The sequence below is a fragment of the Mesoplodon bidens genome (genome assembly GCF_964165515.1).
Source record: "Mesoplodon bidens genome assembly, chromosome: 1".
In the NCBI taxonomy this organism is placed as follows: domain Eukaryota; kingdom Metazoa; phylum Chordata; class Mammalia; order Artiodactyla; family Ziphiidae; genus Mesoplodon; species Mesoplodon bidens.
Genome location: NC_138176.1, coordinates 225,491,722 through 225,509,087, shown reverse-complemented (window position 1 = coordinate 225,509,087; position 17,366 = coordinate 225,491,722). Strand labels below are relative to the sequence as shown.

Sequence of the window (17,366 nt, the reverse complement as noted above, 5' to 3'; positions counted from 1 at the left end):
AGCTAGCTCTAAAGAACTTGAACTTTACATTTTGAGGACCAGCTTTTCTCTGAGCCCTCTCATTGCTCTTAGCCTCAGGGAATCACAAGTTACATTTCAAAGAAAACATTTTTTACATATTTCTCCAATTTTATGTAACAATTGCAGTTTGGTTATTAAGTTAGGATAAATATTAAATCTGAATAATATATGAGATTAGTGAAGGCAGTTTGTTGATAGTGATATGAAAAATTTAAACAGTTATCATATTTGGTAATAATTTCATTAACCAGAGAAGATCTGAATCAAGCTTTAAAATTGAACCAAAAGTATATTTTGACTTCATCCAGTTAACTTTTATACAAGTGTAGGATATATTCACAGAAAATATTAAAATAATTGATTCTTGTTTTAATGGTTGATTGAGTATAAGACAAACAAAATTTAAAAATATGCTTTTCCCAGCACATATAAATACGATAATTATCTTTTATTTTATGCTTGGGACAGTTTTGTTCTAATTTTGAAAAAAAAAAGAAGTTCTTTAGCAGAAAGCTATTAGACCACTGAGAATTGAACACCAGCGCATGTGGTGTGTATTAGAGTACTGTTGGTAATTTTACTGCTGCTAACTTAAAATCCTCAAGGGGGAGTTAATTACAGGAAAACCATTCTAAATATCAGTAAGCTGCATATTTTCCATGACAAGAGCTTTTTCAGTTGAGGTTGAACAATTCCAGAATCTGAGCTTGTAAAAATAAGTAAATAAATAAATAAAAGTGGTGTTTGTATGCATACAGTAGACCTATAGTACTTAAATTTTTTTTCATAAAATTTTAATTCAAAAGCTATTGTGTTTTAATTTGTTGTCAGCATGATGAGAACATATTTAAAATTTTAAAATTTCAGTTGGAAGGGATAAAAAATTATTTTTAGTGGTCATTGAAATGAATGTAATTTATTTACTGAGCTATTTTAAACCATTGTGCATTGCCACTGACTATTCTTACTGTCATTTTTTGTAAATGTTTTCAGATTAAAGAGTTTTTTCCTTCTTTTTTTCTTTCAAAAAAGCTTGGTGTACTTCAGGACATGTATGGCAATAATCAGAGAAAGTAATGATCGAGCTGTTGAATTTAGTTTTTTCTGATGTGTTTGGCCTATGCTCATCAAATTTAGGTTTGGAAATGAATATATTTTTATTCTGTACTTATTTATTATAATCCTGACTTAAGCTTTTTAAAATGCATTATGAGAAACATAAGAATTAGTAAACTAACCAGTAAATTACATATACATTCATATTTGTATATTGGTTATTTTCATTTTCTATGGCATAGTGGTTAGAAGCCCAGATGCTGGTGCCACACTGACTGGATTTGAATCCTGACTCTACTTATCACCAGCTGTGTTGCCTTGAGCAAGTTATATAACCTCTCTGAGCCTGTTTGCTCATGTGAAAAGGAGAATTTAGCAGAGGGTAGATGAGAATTAAATGAGTTAAATGTGTAAAGTGCTTTGAATAGTTTGGCACATGATAAGTGTATTTAATATTATTATTATTATTATTATTATTATTATTATTATTTCTGCTTTGATGAAGGAATTATAAACCCAGGAAATGAGAATGTAGCATACTGAGTTTGTACTAAAATCTGACTGGCAACTGTTAATTTATTATAATTTACGTTATAACAAACTATAGAAGATGGTGATTTCTCTCGTGTTTCTCAGTGACCAATTTATTTTTAGTAAAATTGATAGTAAATTGAAAAAGATCTTGTTTGGGCTAAGAGCAATGTTTGTGATTTCAAGGTAAGGAAATATAAATGCTTGAAATATAAACAATGATATAAAAACTCATACTCCTATTTTCCTAAAAATTAGTGTTTTTTGGGTATATTTCTTTATAGCATTTAAGAAAATAGAGCCATTTCAATTAGATACTTTTAGTTCTTTTCAAGTATTTATTGAGACCTTCATATGTGTGCAGCATACTATGCTGTATGTGGGTATGAAGGAAAATAAGATTTTATTCATCCATAGAGGGTATTCAAAGCTAAATATAGAAAGCCTCTTCCTGTGACTTTCTTATTTAATAGAAAGCTTGTATGTTCTTTTAAGTAGTGCCATAAGTATTACATATAAATGATATACGTGGTGAACGTACGATAAATATGGTAAAAATAAACTTTTACCTTTAACATTATCAAATAACCATACCTATTAAACTCAGAGAAGCTTTGATTTGTCTAGTTAACTAGGTAAGATACATGTAGTTTAACTATTTAGAATAAATTATATAGATGAATATTAGTCATGTTACTGCAGACTGAGTGCTTTATCCTTTCTGGGTTTGGGGCCTTATGCCTAGGCTGATACTGCAGTGGAGCAAAAAGCCTAGCCATCTTATTTCTATATCAATAGCTGTTGCCTGGTGGATCAGGTGCTTTACCTCTGGAATTTCCCTAGCTGGAGACTGGGAATGTCAGTAGTGTAATGAGGAGTCTAAATTTCCCTTATGTGACCCTATGCGCTTTTAAAAATCCCAGTCCAGAAGTTAGTATCTGCTTTTATGTATTTCTTAAGGAGAAAGCTGCTCAAAGCAATGGGAGTCACCTTGGAGGGATATGGGGTTTTGACGTCAGAATTTGGAGTCTCAGCGTTGACTCCCTTCAGCTGCTCCCCTGCTTCTCTTTGTGGTTCCGTTGGTGGCTGTAGGTGCTCCGCAGAGCTGCTTCTTCACTCTCTGTATTTGCTGTACCCTTTCCCTCCTTCCTTCTCTTCGGCTGCCTTGTCACAGTGCCTTTGAGTCTGGCGCTGCCGCTCTCCACAGGCTGCTCCGGTTCAGGCGGTGTGAGGCTCTTTGCCCAGATGCCTCTCATCCCAGGCTTTCTGTTATGTTTGCCCCCGGGGTGTCTTAGCCCTTTAGTTTAAACACATGGAGGAGGTAGTGTGTGAGCCTCCACTTAGTTTCCACACTGCCTTGCTCTTGGAGATTTGTATAAGGGCTGGAGTAGGGCTGTGGGTGGGGTGAAATGCGGGCAAGGTTAGTGTGACGGGAAGAGGCAGGATGGAGTAAGAGGAAGGGCACGTGCCGCTGCTGAGAGCTGCTGTAGCTTTACTAGTGTCAGAGATGGCTGCAGAGTCTCGCCTAAATCCTCACTGGCTGTGGATCTCTCTTAGCTCTGGATTTATGCATTCTCCTTCACAGCCACACCCCAACCATTTCAGAATGTTTGTCGTTATAATATCATTCACAGGAATAAATCAGTATTCCTTGTTTTTCAGTGTTAAGCAGGTACTGTTTCCAAAACTAAGTTCTGATTTTTTTTTCTACTAACAAATTTCAAAACAATGTGCTGCTTTTGAACCCTCTTCTGCCCTAAATATAAGTAAATAAAAGGCTTAGTGAGCAGTACAAGGGTCAGATTTAATGGGATTAGGGTTCTTGTTCAAGGTAACATTAGACTAGGTTTGGGGAATCATGGTTGTCAGAAGGAGCGTGTGGGCCATCCTGATCACTTTCCCCACCCTGGATGACTCTGGGTAAAAACAACTGACCATCTTGGTCCACCTATCCTTACCTCGGTTCCCTGCCCCTCGGCCAGGGTGCTCTTCCCAGACCTCATGGACAGCTTTGTTTCCTTTTCATTTCAGCTGCAGATGAAGATATTCTTGCTAAAGGAAAACAGTCCATCAAGAGTCAGGCTTTAGGAAATCAGAACTCAGAAAACGAGATCCTCCTGGAAGGCGACGACGATACTCTGTCATCCGTGGACGAGAAAGATTTAGAGAATCTCACCGGTAAATTCAGGGGTCGTGCACGTACTTCAGCTAGCTCTGAGCCAACACGCATCTAATTACTTACTTTTTCAGCTCTGCCTGAAAAAGCAGGACTACCAGCTTTACACCCACGATTACATTAAATGAAGATTGTTTTTGTTCTTCTAGACATTTCCTCCCAATCTTCAATAGTTTCCGTGTCATTTTTCTATTCTGTTTACCCTACTCATCTTTTTCTTTTATGAATAATCTTTACTGAAAAAGAAAAAAAGTACAAAAACAGCAACAACAAAACAAACTTGCTTCACCCATCTAATGGGAGGTACCTAATCTCTACAAAATGAGAGCTGTAAGTAAAATTATGCCAACTGCTTTGTAAATAAAGCTTGGAGGTAGATGAGCTATTTGCTTTGATATACAGGTCTTAGGGAACATGCTGCAGATACATTTAACTCTCTCAAAAACTCCATTCCAAGAATGCTATGGCTTTTCACAGGATTCACATATTTTATCTGATGTAGCAATGTTTGATTTGCGCTCTGCAGATTTTCAGTTTTACTTCCCTTATGGGAAAAATTCTGTTTAGCTTGAAATTTTAGTCATTCATTAAATGCCTTTTTTTCTTTAATGCCTGTGGCTCTGTCTCTCAAGGAGGAAAGTCTGAAAGATTCTACATCTTCCATAGATGAAAGTTACATAATCTACTATATTGATAATTTAAAAGGCATGAAAAATCTTTTATTTAGTGACATATCCGCAACCATGAAATGAATGATAATGAAAAGCAAAAACAGATGATGGCATCTTCTTTGATGGCTGTAAATCTCTCTGTAAAGTAAAATAAAATTAATTGGAGCCTACTGTTAAGGGATTTGGGGCAGGAGTAGAGAGTAAGGTGGACACTGCTATTCTCTGGTCTTTTCCTTCACATCCATTTACTCATTTCCTCCTCCTTTATTTTGCTTCTATTCTTGCTACTGGTAATACATTCATACAGTAATAGAGGTGAAAGGGGAGTTTAATTATATAATCTTGACAATGGAAATAGGATTAAGAAGTAATCCACACTAATAAAGTGGTGTGGGTTAGAAATGAAGTGGAAATTGTCAGGGGTCTTCTGTAGGACCTAGGCTGCCCCAGCTCCTGCAGCTGTCTGCTTACCCTGTAATTGAATGTCTGAGAATGATTGAAAAAATGTTATTTCTTCTCAGGATTACATGCTAATGTACGGAGGGCAAAGGAGACAGCAAAAGAACACATAGCTGCTTATTTCATCCATTTATAGGGATGAGCTTTGGGAAATCATGGCTGTTCTGTAGTTATCTGCTGCCCATCTGCAAACACAATGTATTTGTACATTGGGAATAGAGGGCAAAACCTGCTCTGATCTCTGCAGAGCATCCCTCCTATTGTCCCGCTGGCACACATTAAGATTGATGTGAGATTAAGGACCAACACCCTTCTAACAATCGATAGAAATGTCAATTCATCTGAATTTTGAATCACTTATTCACCCATTGATTACCTGAATAGGTGTACCATGTTTACAGGCACTATATTAATTCGGAACTATAAATGCCCATCTTGTCTTGCTGTTTTCGTCACCTATAGGATTTTTACAATGAGGAATTTACATGGGATTTCAAAAGCTTACTACATCTCTCTCTACATAAATATATATATGTATGATTATTATTTTTAGTCCTTATTTTAGGTTTGGCTCTAATATACTTTATGCTCTTCTATCTATAGTGAATCTATTGTTTTCAGTAGCAGGCTGATTTGTCTTTTTGATAAGCCCTGTGGAGATTTGATTATTCCAATAAAAATTCATTCACTTGGAAACCCACCCTCCAGCTGTTTACTCCCAGAGTCCCTGAACTACACTAATACTAGATTTGGACGCATTGAACAATATTGAACAATGGAAAGGCAGGCTTGGAAAAGAAGTATTTTTACCAATCTTTCATGGGGTAAAGTTGTTATGGAAGAGGTTTTGTGTCAACCTGGCACAAAATCTTTATCAGAGAATATGGTTTAATGTTTCTCACGTCATTAATAAGCTAGTAATCTTTTTGTAATCATGCCTCAGCCAAACTCTAAGCTAACCTCTGGCCTTGGAAGCCTATTGAGTCTTCCTTGCTCCTGGTTGTTTTTCTATGTTGTTTGATAGCCTGAGGCTTGTTTTCTAAATGGAATGTGGATGGACTTATTTAGGCAGAGCCACCTTCTAACCAGGAGATTAGACCAAAGCTAGGCCGACTCCCTATAAAATAATTGAAACCTAGCTTACTGTTATCATTAACTGCCTATTATAGATCTCTTAGTATGAGAACCCTAACTTTGCATTTTCAGAGGGAGATTTGGGGTGGACAGAATTTGGAAATGTAAAAGGGGTGAGCAGGCAATTTGATGCTAGAGGTGAGAATTTAAAATTAAATGAAATTTCTGCCTGAATCCACTTGATTTTTTGAAAAATATCATTCCAACTTGTTTGGCTTGTCTTTTCCTTTTGGCAGGTCCTGTTAGCCTGACCACACCAGCTCAGCTTGTGGCCCCCTCTGTTGTAGTAAAGGGCACTCTTTCTGTCACCTCCTCCGAACTCTATTTTGAGGTGGATGAAGAAGACCCTAACTTCAAGAAAATTGACCCCAAGGTGAGGAATGTGTTTCATTTTATGGAATTTTTTTTTTTTAATGATGGGAAAGTGTGTGTGTGTGTGTGTGTGTGTGTGTGGCTGCTGTTGGGTAGGACTGACATTAATAAACTATGATAGAAATAGTTTGAATTTCTTGATGAATTGCTTCTGTCTATATGCAAGGCAACTATCTCCTTTAGCTTATGATTCCCTTACTAGCTAGTTAGATTATTGAAGTTCATTTAGATTCAAAAACAGTTTCCATTTAATTGCATTTATCATTAGCTCATTCAGGGGTCGGGGGGAGAACCTCAGGGAATATCGTCTATAAAATATATTTTGCCTCAAAGGGTCCGGGGTGAATTAAGCTACAAAATTCAGTGAGATTGAGAGTGGAATTATTTTGTTTAGCCTTTATATTTTTCTGGATATAATACCAATATATCACTCTCCTTGCTTTGTCCTCCTGACTTACTACTCTGACATGCATGCAAGCATGGCTTGTATGTGTGAGATACCTCTTTTTCCCATTACCTGTAGTCAATTTTACAAGGTACTGCATAAATTCCTATTCTTAAATGAAAATGTAATTTCCCCTTTAAAATGTATTTCTGATTACTTTTCAGACCTTGGCAACTTTATTTTACTAAGAGACATTTGTGGCATAGCCATAAAGCCAAAATTAGGTTTATTTCATGAAAGTAAATGGTAGAATTTGTTCTGAGTCTCTTTTAAAATTAGCAAAGTAAGCAACCTGTAGAAAGAGAAGAGGTGTTAAAAAATGGAGTAATTTCTTTTACAGGCTGTTAGCTAGTGTGTGTGTGTGTGTGTGTGTGAGTGTGTGTATGTCCACACACACACACACGTAATTTTTTTTCTGAGTTTATTGGTAGGAAATTCTTTGATTTTGGAATCATGTGAATTATTAAATTTTAGTGACTTAGAAGTATTTCAAAGTCATTCTTAATGAAAATGTTATAATTTTATGAAAAACTTTACAAACAAATCATATCTTGTCTTACGCATGTTTTTAGCACTTGGGTTCAGCATTGCTGCTTTTATTAAGACTGGACTTGGTAGACTATATGAAAGGAAGTCTATGCTGGAACTGATTGTTTTGAGTTTGAGAATGTAGCTAATCCAATGTAGAGAAAACTTTAATTCTGAAATTACATCAGCTAGAAAAATTTTCTACTTTGTTGTATGGCTGAAATGTCTGAAAATGTATTTTAGTTTCTTTAGGAAAGGAAGGTAACCAAAATTACTCAAACTCTCTAATTTATGGTAATTTGTGAGTTAGGCCGAAATTTAATTCAGAATACTATTTATTCTATTATGCTTTTAGACATACATGGCTTAAAATCTAAAATGTAATTTGTTTTAAACATATCTAATGAATTGTCCTCGTTATTAAAACCGCTGCCAATCTTTGCGATTAGGATCTTTGAAGTTATTGACTTCTTTTGGGGAAAGTTATAACTTCTATTTCTGTCTGATCTTATTCTGTACAGCATCATTAAATTAATTCTTTTCCCTGCTGCTTGTGCAATACAGGATCTTTGAGCCTAGACACAGAAATGGTCTGTACTGCTGCAACCTGCCTAATGTTACAGAAATCAAAACTTTTGCTAATTTGTATTCTCAAAAAATTTTCAGCCCATTATTGGAAGAATTTTTGATTTTGTATAGACGTTGGTGCTTTAAGGTATTTTGTAAATGAGGACACTGGAGTGTTTTTCTTTTTTTGTTGGTGATACCTGCATTAAATTAAATAAGGATGGAAAAGAAGATATTGAATTGGGGAATTTTTATTTCTCCTTGTCAAGACTTAAAATTTTTTCTCTGGGATAGTTGGAGGGAGATACATGTCTAATGCTTTAAATACTTTTGTGAGTGAAAAAATGGTCATTTTAAAATGTCATTTATATCTTTTAAACTAAACACTGTGCCCTTAAGTAATTTCTTTGTAAATGTAAGCACCTACTACTTGCTTTGAAATTGTTCTTAAAAAAATCAGAACATTTTCCCTAGAGAATAAGTTCATTTGTATTATTCAAAAAAATAGTATATTTGTCTGAACCAGTTAGTATTACAATGAGTTTATTCTACATCTGCAGGAACAGAGACCTGAAAAAGATATAGTATAGGTTGAAAGAGTAGAGATGATTTCAGAACTGATAAGATCACAGTTTATATTTCTAACTCAGAACTATTTTTACTACGGAATGTTTACCTAGGAATCTTAAAACTTAAGCCTGTTTTATCAAGTGAACTAGGCACCAGAGCTCTGAGTAGCTTCCTTGTTTTTCATCCACCTCTGCTATCCTGCCGCTCATCCCTCCATACACTGCCTCCCCCACTCAGACTTCTTCCTCTGATCTTTAAAATTGCTTTTTAGAACATTTTTCTTTATATCTCTCATTCCTGGATTTTCTGAGTAAGTTAAAAAAGTGGGCTAATTCAAAGAATAAATTTTAAATATTAAAGGGTAACATCTGACATGGATTCGGTACCTGTGCCTCTCATTAACATATCTAATGGAGCATAGTTACCTTCAGCATAAAGAAGAGGAACCAGTTCCTCTGGGATGCTTTCAGTTTTACTAATTATTTTATTTTTGTAATTAGATATTTCCTTATATTAAAAAGAAACGTTTGTTAAAGTTGAAACGTTGAAACGAATACACTGGATTGTTACCTTAGAAAAGCAGAAAGAGGAGGAACATACTTTTCTTATATTTAATTTTTCTTTGGTCATAAAATAGTATTAAAACCTTTTTTATTTAAATTGAGTGTAAGCTACTTCTGAATAATTCTGGGACTTTGATTAAAAAATGATCATAGTTACAGCATTTATAAGTAGCCATTTAAAAACTTGAAGTAATTTATACATCTGGATTGTTCCTATCACCATTTGCTGGGGAAAAGGAATATGGCTATCTCCATTTTATCCCCTTTTAATGTGACTGATTTAACTGTTAAGTTTTATTATTTAAAACTTGAAGAGGACAAATGATTGAAGGATGAGTATAACTCATTGTGTTAACTATTCAGAAAAGATCCATAAATGTTTCTTTTATAATTCAGACTCAGAGTGCATTCTTTTTAGAGTATGGCATGAGAGAGCACATATCTTAATTTTTAATGTGAAAAAACTTTTCTTTTAAAAATTAGGATCAAAATCAGTTCTTCCGTACAAAATCTGTTCTTTCAAGTGTGAAATAAGATATTACTTTTAGTCTTAAAATCTACAGAACAAACATATTATAGTTGTGTAAAATTAATATTTTCTCTTTTCTAAAGATTTTGGTGGGAACTTGAATCGTTAAATCTACAAAATGTGCTGCATTTGTAAATTTTGCAAACTAGAGTTAAAATGAAAGCTTCTTGCATTCCTCAAGTTCACATCTTTATATTGTAAATAATAAATTGTGATCTCACCTTCCTTCATTTAAGAACGATCCACAAACAGTCATTTACAATGTAAAGTAATATTTTTATTACTGTTTTCAACAAGACTGCTTAGGGTGAGGGAAGAGGTGCGGGGGAGGGAGGGGCACATCTGACATTGGCACTGAGATACATTTAACATCAGCAAAACTTTGTTTAAAAGAGAAATTTTACATATAATTAAATACTTTGTTTTTCACTTGGTGACAACATTCAGGCAACCCAAAACAAATTAGAGAGAGAGACAGAGAGACAGAGAAACAGAGAATGAAGAGGGGGGAGAGAAGGAAAAGGGAGAAACTACTATATTTTGATTGAAAATGTACCTTGGGTTTCATTTTGTTGTGGCAAAGCCCGATTGCTTCTGTTGTGTGACCTTTTAAATTCACATTGTTTGGAAGAGAAGGATCCCTTTTGTGCAAGAATGTGATTTTGTGTGTTTGGTTGGTTTGCTCTCCTTTTGTTTGCTTGTTAATTAAGGAAGTCTTCTGCCAGGTTCCCGTTTCTCTCAGGTGGCTTACTTAAAAGTATGTGTCTGGAGTTTCCGCTGTTTGTCGCCGAGTTGTGTGTTGTGTTTGAGAGCATTCCCGTTTGTGTCGCTTTTCAAGCAGTCCCCAGCACCCTATAGTTTGTCCAGGCTTTTGGGATTGGTGAGAATTTCCCTGGCCAACCTCCAGGTCTGCTTGGCAGCGCTCTCCAGGGCCGAGTGGGGCTTGCCCTGGAAAAGGTCGAGGTTGGGCAGAAAGTAGTGAGGGCAGCGGCGGCACTGCAGGCAGGAGATGAGCTGCAGCAGGATGCCGTTGAGCCGATCTCCGAGGCACGCCTCGTCCCAGTCCGTTTCCCGCGGGTGCTTCTCGCACTCGTACAGCAGCAGCGTCTTCATGTGGTAGTTGTTGAGCGGCTGGCCAGGCAGCTCCAGGTGGCGGTCCCGCAGCGTCTTCAGCACCGAGAGACACTTGTTCCGGCAGCCGCCCATCAGCAGGCGGTTCTCAGCCTCTCCGAACTGCAGCACCCAGGCGTCGCTCTCCGCCGAGCTCTGCTTGCCGGTCAGCGAGTAGCACTCCTTAGAGAGCAAGTTGAACCCTTCGGCCTTGACCTCCGCCACCCGATTGGGGCCGGGCCAGGGGATGTGGGGCATAGGCCACTGTGCAGCACTGCGAGGCCAGATACCGGTGCACTTGAACGCCGGAGTGATTTGCACCACGTAGCGCTCCCTGATGCGCAACTTGACCTCGCTGGTATCCGCGATCATCTTGACCACATCCCGGTAGCTGCACTTGTCCACCGCCTGAGCCACCAGCGTCTGGAAACGCGAGCGGATCTTGCGCGCCGAGAGGTAGCCGGACGCTGTGATGAACTCGACCCAGAGAGACATGCTCCGCTTCCGCCCGTCGCTCAGTTTGAGCACCGCGCAGCCGGGCAGCGAGCCGTCGTCCACGAAGTTGAAGACGCCCATCTGGTTTAGGTAGAGCACCACCTCGAATTCTGTGGGCGAGATGACCTCCAGCCCCTCGTAGCGGGCATCGATCTCGCTCAGGGAGCTGATGAAGCGAGGCTCCTGCACCTCCACTTCCTTGAGCACGTCCGAGACCACCTTACAGACCTCTCGGATGGTCTTGGCGATGGCCGCCTTGCGCGCTTGGCAGCGCTCAGTGTAGTATTTATTGAGCTGGTAAACCAGCTTGGCCTGAGCGGCGATCATGTTGGGGCACAGGTCCGGGCTGTACACCGGCGTCTCGCAGTACGTTGAGGGATCCAAGGCTCACGCGCTGGTGGTGGCCCTGCGGCTTGCGAAAGAGGCGCTGCGCTCCCCTAAGCCCCACTTTCACTCTTGTCTCCACCTGGGCTGCTGGGCGGATGCTTCAGCCGTCTGGCTCTTTCCTTCCCCTCTTTTAAAAGCTCTTTTCTTCTCCAGAAAATAAGGAAAAAAAAAAAAAAAGGATGATCTTTGAAAAAGAAAAGTACCTGCTGGGACTTTTTTGCTTTCTCTTGATATGTGAAATAAAGATGTGCCTGCGGGCGAGATGAAGGGGAGGGGGGTGGGGAGACAGGGTGAGAGAGAAAAATTCAGGTTACCAAGAGGTTAGGCTTAGACGTCTGCAGCGGAGATGGCCCAGAAATCTGGAAATGAGGTCTTTTAAATGCCAAAGTAAATTTTAAAATAAAAGCAAAACATTCAGTGTTTCATTCTTAAACTTCTCTCCCACGCTGGTAGCACTTCTTTATTCAGATTAGGTGAGTGCTTTTCTCCTCACCCTCCCCCAAATGGAAGGTGAAGGGTGTAATTAATGTCCAGAGAGCGGCGAAGTGCAACTCAGTCCGCAGCGCGCTCAGAGGTTCGTAGATGCCCCGCACTCTCAGCGTGTAGGTCTGGTCTCTTCTCAGGGGGTCCTCTTGTAGCGGTTTTCCTCTTTTCCTACTGGAGGCGTTGTTTGGACTGGGTTGGTTTGTTTGCAGTGCGTTCGTCTTGTCTTTCTCTAGGTGCAAACCGCTGGAAGTTGTTTGATACTCATTTCTGCTTCGTAATTTATAATTTGGGCCGTCACAAAATCTATTTTAGTGTGACGAAGTCGTTGCTTGCGTCGCATCTGGGGTTTAGTTAAAACGATTCGAGGGTGTTTCTTCTCCTCCCCCTTTAGGTTGCTTGTGCAGATTCCACTTTCTGAGTCGCCTCTCCCTCCGATGTCTCTCTCTCTTTCCCTCTCCCTCCTAATCTCTCTTCCTCTCCCCTCCCTTCCTTTCTCTCCCTCCCTTTCTCTTTCCCTCTTTCCCTCTCTCCCTCTTTCTTTCTCTCTCTCACCCCACCCCCCCAGCAACCTCTCTCTCTCTCTCTCTCTCTCTCTCTCTCTCTCTCTCTCGTTGCTGTTTCCTGGAGTTATTTAGTTTATGAATGGTCCTGGGCCATCATGAGGAGGGTGGAGCTTCAGTTCCTACAATCGCTGTCGGAGCTGTCAGTGCTTTAGCCAATCCGAGAGAGAAGACAGGCATGCTTGGCAAATGGTAGCAGCCACCGCTGCACTTGATAAAGAAAGGGGGTAAAGAGAGAAGTAAGAAAACAGGAGGAGATAGTCGAAGTCAAATGCTCACACACATTTTGCAAACCCCCTCTTCTTTAGCCTCCTCTCTTATCAATTGCAAGGAAGAAAAAGAGAGTGTATAGAGAAGGGACTTCTTGGAGATGGCTGGAATGACTCAAGGGAGAGTAGCAGTGGTTCAGAAAGGTTCACTTTTTTTTTTTTTCTATCAACATTGTGAAGAAGGTGCAAATGCTAACAAAACTACTTTCGCTTGAAGGCAAATGGAGGAGGAAGGGAAATCTGGGAAAGGACCTAAATTTTTCTAGATTTTTTCCTTAGGCAAAGTCTTCCTCCCTTTTCTTCCCCTCCCCTCCCATTGTTGCTAAGAGCCAGAGCAATTGCTGTATATGTGCGCCAGTTGGGGGGTGGGGGGAGTGGACATGGGGTGAGAGTTTATAATGGTAAATCTCTTTTGAGTAATTTCCATACGCTGTTGAAAAATGAGGCAGGATAAAAATGGTACAAGCACCTTGTTTGATAATTACTTCATAATTAAGATTCGGATATATTTAACGTTATTATATTACTTTATTGTTACAAGGAGTAACTTGTTATCAGAGAGAAAATATGTTTAAGTTGTGAGAAATGGTGCAGATTTATGTATGGTAAAATTTTGTTGGATATACTTTTTAAATAAGCCACTAAAATTATTTTAAACTTAATAAAAATGAAGGGAAGTAAATATGAACCTGATTTAAAGTTTTCTTAAAATGTTAATGTTGTAAATCTAATTTTGAGTGTATTTTCAGGCAGTACAGAATTTCATTTGTAAACTCATTTTATTTTCATAATTGACTCTTGCCTTTAAAAGACTTCACTGCTGCAAAAATCTATAACTATCCTGTTATTGATTACACAGATGGCTTCACTCCTCCCTTGGCATTTCAGTGAAACTCATGCATGTGCTTTTAGTATATGTATTACACTTTCGAGCTGTACCATGGTAGCCTTTAGGTACTTGTGGTTGAAAGAGCTGTAACAGTGTTTCTGATTTGCTTAGAATTTATGTTTGAACCTCAGGTGTGTGGATTCTGAGTCTTTTTAAGACAAATCAAGTAGATGGGAATGTTTTTAGTTAGAGTTTGGACGTTATGTACTCCGATAATGCTGTAACAAAGAAAATCTATAAGCCGGTTGTGCGAAGACTTCATTTTGCAAAACCTGGTATGCGGCTTTTGCAAAACCCCGTGGGAAGGCTTCACTTGCTGTCTTAAGGCTGAACCAGATGAACCTGAATTCAGTTGCATAGGGAAAGTTTGTTTCATCAGGTACTTGATGTCAGACGCTTGGACCTCCTTGGTTCGTTCTTACACATCTGGTGCGGACCACTGGTATCTTGTCACCCCTTCACTCTCGTAGCTACGTGTCTCTTCCTAAAGAACTTTGTCCTTTTTTCCTTCTTTTCATCAAGTCGGATTTGTTGCCAGGGATGTCTTCAGTGGCCAGGAGTTGAGACGAACAGTCGCGTCCGCGGGACTCCGGGACGCAGAGCTTTAGTGACTTCTCGGGAGTCTCAGCGGCGCCGGCGGCCGCGGGCTCCGGCGTGCGTGCGGCTGGCGTCGGACCCCGGGCGGCAGGAGAATGGACGCGAGCCGGCACCCTCAGGGTCCGCGCGTGTGGGACGCCCAGGCTCTGCCGGCACCCCGGCGATTGGCCACGAGGCCACAGCGGCGCTCTGGGAACTGTTACTGGCAGGAGGGGCACTTTGCGGCGGGGAGTGGTGTGAACGCCAGAAGAGGATCCCGCGCGGCTTCTCCCGAGGGCAGTTACTGGGCGGAGACTGGTGGTGGGGTGAGAGGGTGAGGAGCTTCCCTCCCCCCCCGCCCCGACCCTCGCCCCTCGCCCCCGGTCGGAGCCGCCGAGGCCTCGCGCGTGGACCGGCCGGGCCCGCGACGCCCCAGGGAGTGAGTGTTTGCAGAAGGCCCCGGGGTGACGGCGTCATCCCTCCTCCGCGCTCCCGCGCCCGCGGGCAGGCGCCCAGCGCCCTCCGCCCTCCGCCCGCGCTCCCTTCTCGGGTGGGGCGGCCCCGGCCGCGCGGGTCTTGGCGCCACCACTCGCCCGGCACCCCAGTCCTCCTCTCCTCCCTGCTCTGTCAGCACGACCACGCTTCGTCCCACCCTTGTCCCCTCGCTTCTCCACTTTTGCGTACCGAGGCCGAGGGAATGATAAAATGTTACAAATGTTTTGATTTAACAACAATTCATTACCAATTTACCCTGTCCAAGGTAGATGCTCTAGTAAATAATAAATCAGTTAAACAAAGGCGACTTTAATTTATTGCCGTGGTACTAATTAGAAACATCATTTGAGCAATAAACTTAAACACTTCCAGCAAATAATGCTCCCTCTTGCTGGTTCCCTTCCTTCCCCTCCCCCACCCCAACTCACTCTGGCAGAGGCCGCTCTAAGAGCTGCTTCAGCTGTGTGTTTGCGGATCCGCTCTTCCTCTGGTTGAATAATTGAAGGGGGAAACGGTATCCGAGGAGGCTGTAATTGAAGAGCCCCTGTCACCTCTGCTTTTATGTATGTTAGTATAGAAGTCCATCAGCAGCTCCTTGATGGTGTATTAAAACGGAGTGGCAGCCCCTTCTGCAGGAGATACCGTGTTCTATTAAAGGAGACCAAGTGAGAGAAAGAAACTCTAGAGGCTAAAAGCCACTTCAAGTCTTCAGACCGATTGATCTGTATTCTCTTGTTATAATCCGTCTCATCATACTTGAGTTAATGAGGCAAAAGAGGGGGAGCGAAATCTGACGGTCCTTGACAAAGTCATTAGGGAGGCTGCGGACATTTTATTTGACTGTTAAACATCTTGTTTGTTTGGTTTCGGCAGTGCCAACATCAGCATGCCTCTGCCCAGACCTATCATGTTGGTCTGACTACAGACATGACTAACAAGAGAAAGAGGACATTCAGGGTGTGATTTGAATATTTTGTTGTGGATTTCATGAAGCCCATAACCTTCAGACTTCTCTAGGATTTACCTTCACCGTCCTTACACTTAGGAACATGTATGAGAATTTAGATGATGATAGTGAGGTGGGCATGTTTTTAGTTACTATAAACTACGTATGTTTAAACTTTAGTCAGGAAAGTTCCCATTTCCTTAAAAAAATTGAGTCAAGTTACAGAAATTACTGTGCTAGTTTTTGAAAAATGTGAATGTTTAAGCTCCAGAAGAGTAGCTAGATCATACATTAGATCCTATCTTTACTTGATCGTGGTTAAATTAACTTTTAATTATTAATTGAATTTCCTTTTTCAGTGAAACACTTATGGGTACAGAAACTTGGAAATCAAAATGTTAACTATACAAATATGATGTTTTTGAAAGAAAATGTGTGTATTTTAATTTGAACGCCTTTTTGTATTTAAAATTAGAAGCAGAACCAGGTACTTTATGAATGGCGCTAAAATAATGTGATGAGTTGACAGAATACTTAAAAAACTGAAAATATTTCTAATTGAAGAATAATGGGCAACTAAGTTAGAATGCTAATCTTGTAATATTTTATTCTAGGATAATAACACAGTACTTGATTTTTTCAATTTCTCCAATTATGATACTTTCTCGCATAGAGAATTCAGTCATATTTTCTTTCAGCAATTGACTTAAACATCCTCAGCTTAAGTGCTTTGAGAAAGAACCCTGTCTTCCATTTACAGGCAAACAGTATGAGAGAAAAAAGAAAACTAATTCTCTTTGCCTGTCATTTTTATACATTCTTGCATTGCTGATGAAGCTTGAACTGCTGCAGGGAATGTATGGATTTGAAAAGAAATGATTCAGTAGTTCATGTTGTGTTTCTCAGAAGCAAAACCAAACTAATGGCTGCAGTCAGTGCTTCTGTACATCTGACAGTTATAATCCTGTTTACATTTCCAGAGAATACAAAATGCTTAAACTGTTTTATTTTTTGCTGATCTTTACTTAGAAATGTGCTTACTGAGTTAAACTTCAGTGCAGTTTTTACTTTATCATATCACTGGGACTTAAAAGATATCCATTAATTATCTCTAGAAATGGCATACAGTATTTCAATAATCTTTCCTAAAGAGTGTACAGATTTTAGATTATATGATTTGTTTTCCAGGAAAACATTTTAGAATTACTCAAAAAATAATCAGGTTATTGACTTAAAATAATCAACTCTCTGAAGGATTTATACTTTTTGGAAAACAAAAGACCACGTGTTTACCTGTATATATTCTTATCTTCTAAAATCTAACTTTAAAATATCTGTACAGTTGCTAAATGTTTGGTTCTTATATGCTTAATCATTCAATATATTTATAAAAATATTTTTTAAGAAAAAAATTCTTTTTTAGGGGGTCAAGATGTAAAAGGGCAATAAATAACGATTAAATTCTCTGAATTTAAAAACTATTCCAGTAAAAACAAGAAGAAAAATAAATAACCCAAACACAATTTGTTAG

At 39.6% G+C, this 17,366-nt stretch overlaps 2 protein-coding genes across 4 annotated transcripts in view; one reads left to right on the top strand and one right to left on the bottom strand.

Moving 5' to 3' along the window:
* The window catches only part of LRBA (LPS responsive beige-like anchor protein), an 808,478-nt gene that overhangs the window by 501,968 nt on the left and 289,144 nt on the right, over window positions 1-17,366 (top strand). For all 3 annotated transcript variants that reach the window (XM_081242275.1, XM_081242274.1, XM_081242273.1), the window contains exons 39-40: window positions 3,640-3,786; window positions 6,285-6,421. In XM_081242275.1, coding sequence (XP_081098401.1) covers window positions 3,640-3,786; window positions 6,285-6,421 — 284 coding nt within the window. The remainder of the gene's footprint in view (window positions 1-3,639; window positions 3,787-6,284; window positions 6,422-17,366) is intronic.
* Window positions 10,377-11,819, bottom strand: MAB21L2 (mab-21 like 2). Its single transcript, XM_081240202.1, has one exon. The coding sequence runs from the start codon at window positions 11,552-11,554 to the stop codon at window positions 10,475-10,477; it is 1,080 nt and encodes a 359-aa protein (XP_081096328.1). The 5' UTR covers window positions 11,555-11,819; the 3' UTR covers window positions 10,377-10,474.